The sequence below is a fragment of the Octodon degus genome, unplaced genomic scaffold, assembly GCF_000260255.1.
Source record: "Octodon degus isolate 3935 unplaced genomic scaffold, OctDeg1.0 scaffold00360, whole genome shotgun sequence".
NCBI classification, from domain to species: Eukaryota; Metazoa; Chordata; class Mammalia; order Rodentia; family Octodontidae; genus Octodon; species Octodon degus.
The window spans coordinates 156493-162296 of record NW_004524936.1 but is presented as its reverse complement, the minus strand read 5'-3'; the positions used below and the strand labels follow the sequence as shown (position 1 = coordinate 162296).

The 5804-nt window shown below is 33.8% G+C and overlaps 1 protein-coding gene across 2 annotated transcripts in view; it reads left to right on the top strand.

Annotated features, from left to right (window-relative positions):
- The window catches only part of Klf8 (Kruppel like factor 8), a 284345-nt gene extending 281456 nt beyond the window's left edge, over positions 1–2889 (top strand). For both annotated transcript variants that reach the window (XM_023708437.1, XM_004648206.3), the window contains exon 7: positions 2045–2889. In XM_023708437.1, coding sequence (XP_023564205.1) covers positions 2045–2226 — 182 coding nt within the window. In that variant the 3' untranslated portion in view covers positions 2227–2889. The remainder of the gene's footprint in view (positions 1–2044) is intronic.
- Positions 2890–5804: the final 2915 nt, after the last annotated feature.

The following is a 5804-nucleotide window of genomic DNA, read 5'->3' as shown; positions in this document are numbered from 1 at the left end:
GAAATCTGCCTTGAATTTGATGGGCTTTCTATTGTAGGTGATCTATTTCTTATCTCTAGCAGCTTTTACTATTCTATTCTTTGCCTGAATTTATGAGATCCTGATTACCATGTGTCTAGGTATAGATTTATTTTGGTTATGGCTGTGTGGAGTTCTATGTGCCTCACTTAACTCTGTCAGTTTCTTTTCTTATTTTTGGAAAATTTTCTGCTATCACTTCTGCTGACAGTCTTTTTATGTAATTTGTGCTATCTCACGCTACTGTATTGATACCTATTATTCTTATATTATTTTCCTTTGCATTGTCTTGTAGCTGCTGAATTATTCTTTCCATGTTCCTTGTTAGTTTCCTCATTAGCTGCAACACTGTGTTCATGGTCTGAAATTCGATCTTCAGTTTCATTCAAGTGGCTTTGCCATCTTTCATTGGAGTTCTTAGTATCCTGGAAATCTGTTTGAATCTATTTCATGCATTCTAATTCTTTCCGGTATTGTTCATTTAATGTTTCCATCATTTATCTGTTATCTTCTATTTTTTTCTCTGTATCTTCTTACTTGTGCTTAGCAATTCTTTCACAATTGTTGCCCTTTCTTTTTGGACCCGAGAGCGTATTTTTGCTCTTATTTCATGTATATCCTCCTGGACTTTTTTATTTTTTCACTTCAGTTGCTATCATTTCAGAGATTTCAGGTGTATGATTTCTAAGTGTTTGTATTACTTGCCTCCTGGACTTTTTTGTGAGAGGGTAGAGGATTGAAATTGCCTTTTTTTTTTTTTTTTTTTTTTTTGGAACCGGGGATTGAGCTCAGTGAAATTGCTCTTTGATCCTCCATTTTAAAGCTCCCAGCAATCACCCAGACAGATTCCTGGTGCTGAGATTCAGTGAAGAATCTTAAATGGCTCCAGGAAAGCTCCAAGCCAGCTTGGGCTGGGTACAGAGATCACAGCTGTCTTGTGTCCTGCAGGCCACTCAGAGTCCTGCTCAGTTCTTAAAAGTTTGTATCAGCATCACGAGACGCTCCTACCCTGTGCACTGGGGGCTAAGGTTGGTCACAGATTACCAGAGTCTTGCAAGCTGCCCAGTGTCCATCAAAGTTTTTACATGACACCAAGAATACTCCCCTGCCTTTCCCTTTTATCCCATCTAGGCAATATGCCTTTTGGATGGTGGCAATGCTAATTCCAATCAATGGAATAATTTAGTACCATATAACTTTAATCCCAGTATCACACACTCTAGTCATAGCCAGCTCTAAAAAGCCCCACTTATGAGAGCATGAATCTTAGAGAGGGTATCTAGATATACAAGACACAGTAGATTTTCTTTAGGACTTATATGAGTAACAATAGCTTGTACAATCGAACCTCTCTAAGATAGTAGATTTGAACTGTCCTATCAAAATATGTATATAAAGTAATGTATATGTTAATAATTTAGCCAGTCGACATCTGTAGATAGTTTAAAACATTTTGTAATATATGATTCGAATTAGTTAAAAAAGTGTAAATCATGCTCTCAATGTGATTGTTGTTCCTGTTCCATTTTGTGGTACTAAGGAATGAACCAAGAATTTCATGAGTGATAGAGAATCTTTTATCACTTTGCTAGGGATATATATCCTCATCCATCTTTATGAATTTACTTTTGATTTTCTTTCATCATTTAAGACAGTGTATTGCTATGTGGTTCATGCTGGCATTGAACTCACTGTACTGTGTGAACTGGCTTCAAACTCATAGCAATCTTACTGACTCAGCCTCCATAGTGTTGAGATTATAGACACATCAACTCACCTGATCTATTTTTTAAAAAATTTGAAACAGTACCTCCCTAAAATGTGTAGGCTGGCCTAGAGTTTGCACACCGCCTGCTTCAATTTCTGCAATAGGTAGAATTAATTATAGGGTTGCACCATTATTGCCTGGATTGCCAACACCTTTAGACTCAGGTTTGATAAAAATTATGTATGTATTTTTTTTATTTTTCTTGGATCCAAGCTTCTCCTCTCTGACTACTTTTGTTTTTGCATAATCTCTTTGTAGGAGAGAAACCGTATAAATGTACCTGGGATGGCTGCTCCTGGAAATTTGCTCGCTCAGATGAGCTCACACGCCATTTCCGTAAGCACACAGGCGTCAAACCCTTCCAGTGCACAGACTGCAACCGCAGCTTTTCTCGCTCTGACCACCTGTCCTTGCACCGCCGACGCCATGACACCATGTGAGCACCACAGGCCATTCCAGAGGACCTGTGCTAGTTTGTTTCCTATGTATATGCTGAGATGACAACCATATTTTTGCTCTTTGAGTTCGACTTTCCTCTGGAATGGGATTGGAGCAGCCTACTGAGCCAGGTTGACGAGACTAGAGAAAAGATAGCTGGCTTTCCATGGGACCCTATATATTCCACCTTCACCTCTCCTCTGTCTAGATTTAACTTTTTTTTCAACCGCTGCATGGGTTGAATTCTAGTGTGGCACCCATGGCTGCCTCCAACTCCAGTCTCCTCTCCTCTGAAACAGACGTTCTTCCTACAATAGCAAAACAGGAATCAAACTCAAGGCTGTGAAAAAACATGCTTCTTTCTTCTCCCTTTATTTTACTCTTGTTTTCTAGAATGAGTACATATACATCCTAATACAATTTTTTTCAATTCCTGGATGGAAGAAGGATAAATATGTAGTTGATCAGTATACTATTTATTGAGATTTCTGACCTAGTGATAAGACACATTATCAGTAAATAAGGTGAGTGTTATATCAACTTAAACATTTTGTAAATTCAGTTGTATTTCTACTTGTGATTTGGTTTTTAGTCAGTGCTGGTGCTTCTTTTTAAGTCCATCAAAAAGAATAAAGAAATATTCTTATACTCCTTTTCCTACTTCAGCTCCTTTAAGAATAAAAATTTTGTGGCACAGTTACATTCTTTATGAGATTAAATTTGGAAAAATATTCAGAGTACACAGCAACAATTATGGAACAGACAAAGTATTTGAAAAAATATGTCAGGCAATGACAAGAACAAGTAGACATGGAATTATCCTGATAACAATTTAAAGGTAAGATTCATTTAGGAAGGGTATCAAAAGTGTTATTAATCACAAACCTCATTCAGATAGCAGCCTTTTGAGACACTGTGTTGAGGGATTTTGCACCTTAATATTTATTTTTTGTTTACATAAAGCAACATCAGTCTATTATATAATGAGGAATCATACACAGAGGTCATGTCATATAGATGTGAGGGGTTAAAAGAAAGGAATTGTTTTCATCCCACAATATTATTGGCACTCATTACTGTATTTTAAAATGAATGTGAGAGGTTTATGGTAAAAATTATCTTGGAAACAGTATAAGGTCTTACAACTACAAGAACAGCTAAGTCATTTCATTTATCCATTACAGCAGGTTGCATAATGTACACATTTGGTTGCCCAGTCAGACTGTTTAATAATATTGTCTGCGCCATAAACACTGATTCTTTCAAAGAGCCTCAGATCTACCTCCACAACATATATTTCCTCTTCTAGTATAAAGGGAGCAGGGTATTTTAGCAATTGGAGTAAGCTCAGACTATCTCCTGAAGTTTTCCTTCTTATTGAACTCTTTTCCTTGGCAGGTATTTATCCAATCCCTGCCTGAATATTTTAGAGGAGTACCTCTTGAGGATGCCCATAATAACTAAACCATAGAATTCTAATATCAAAGAGGGAGATTATTATTTCTATTCCTACTCATCTCTCATATTTAACAGATGTGACAAAAGCAGGTCGGATTCTTCAAATGTTTCACTGAGGTTTTATAGAACTGCACACTCATTTTCTTAGGGATAATACAGTTAAAACAAAGAAAAGAAAATTTTATGTGAAATTTAATGTGATTTACTATAATATTTATGTGATGGCTATAATTATCCAATTTTATGTTGTCTTTCAAACAACTTTACAGCTCAGAAATAATTTAGTTGATGACATAGTAAGAAAAATGTTTGTAGTTATTGCCATAATATTAGACACACAATTTTTAACTTCTAATACTTTTGTAATGCATAGATTTTATTTACCTCATTTCAACTTGTAATGTCTTTCTATATCACTAACTTTTTATAAACACAAGAAGTACTTACATTTTTTGAAACAACATGTAGGATTTTACTATCATTATTATTACTATTATTATTATTATTATTATTATTATTTTGATAGGACTTTTTCTTGACTTTTCATATGCAAGTCCAAAGCTAATTACTAAAGCATTAGGAAATATTTGGGGTCAGTGTTCTACTGGGAACCTCTGGGTAACTGTAGAACAGATTTCAAAAGTGCATTACTGTCATACGTTCAAATTTTATAATCAAGTAGCTGATACAGTATTTCAAAGTAGAAATCAAGGCATTGAGCTTTTCCTAGATTGTTTAGATACTGAGTCCTTTCTAGAGATCATAACTGACCTGTTACTCACAGATCTCAAGATATTTTACATTGGACATAAGCTCTATTCATAAATAATTAAGATTATTAAATTTTCCAAATATTAATGTCTCCCATCTTCCTGAATATTTATTTAAATTTTTTTCTGCAAGGTAATAAAGGATTAATTTGGTAATTAGCTTTAGCCAAAAAGGAATTCTAACTCTATTTTTATTGTCTTCTTTTCCTGCCAACTACCAAAATAAAAACTTGAATTATTTAGTATACTTTGAGAAATGTATTAAGATTTATCAAAGGAAATTTTATAGAGTACATGCATTCAAGTACAGAGACACTAAGGAGTTACAGTAACAACAGCATGTAAAAATATTGCTAGATAGACAGTGAGATACTAAAATGTATCTCACATAGGTAGCATTTTGGGTTTCATTGAATTTGATATATTTATAAGAGCAAAGCACAGTTAGTGTGACAGTTGCCCAGTACATAGTGATGGCTTCATTTAATAGATTTGGATACTATCCTGTGAATTGTTGCAAGGTAATTTCTCCATCTGTGGATTATTGGCCGTTTAACAGATCTATTTCATAACTTTCATTGTAAAATTTAAAAAAAACCATAAGGAATGTGAACTTGTAGGGTCAGTTATGTGGAATCTTTTGTGGTCATAATATGAATGTTCGTTGACATGAAGGTCTTTTAAAATAAATTTTGTATATTGAAACATTTTTGATTTACAGAAAAATTGTGAAGATGGTACAGAAAATTTCCATATGCTCTGCATTGTTTCTTATGCTATTAATACTTTACACAGTTATTGTACATTTATTAAAATTAATGAAACAATATTGATACATTAACATTAACTGAAGTTCGTACTTTGTCCAATTGACTTAGGTTTTACCTAATATTAGTTTTCTATTTTAGCATCCTTCTAATATTCAAGATACTACACTACATCTACATTTCATAATCATATTTTCTTAGGTTCCTTTTGGTTACAACAGGTTCTCAGACTTAGCTTTCAGTTACCTTGGAAGTAATGAAAAATATGTTGATCAATTTGGATTTACCTACTATTTTTTCCATTAAGCAGCTGGGGTTTTAGGAAAGACATTCACAGGATAAAGTGTTACATTTTCATTATATGATATTTACATGGCATCATTCGTTTTAAAATTTCTTTATTAATTTTAATGAGAAAGAAATAGCAATGAGAAGTTTCAAAACAGGTTAGTAGGACAGTTATAATAATTAACACATTGCATATTGTTGTCTTCATAGTAGTTATTCAGAGTACAAGATGCAAACATGATCTCTTGTCTAAATACTATTAGTACAAATATTTCTTCTCATTGAACTAAGAGAAAG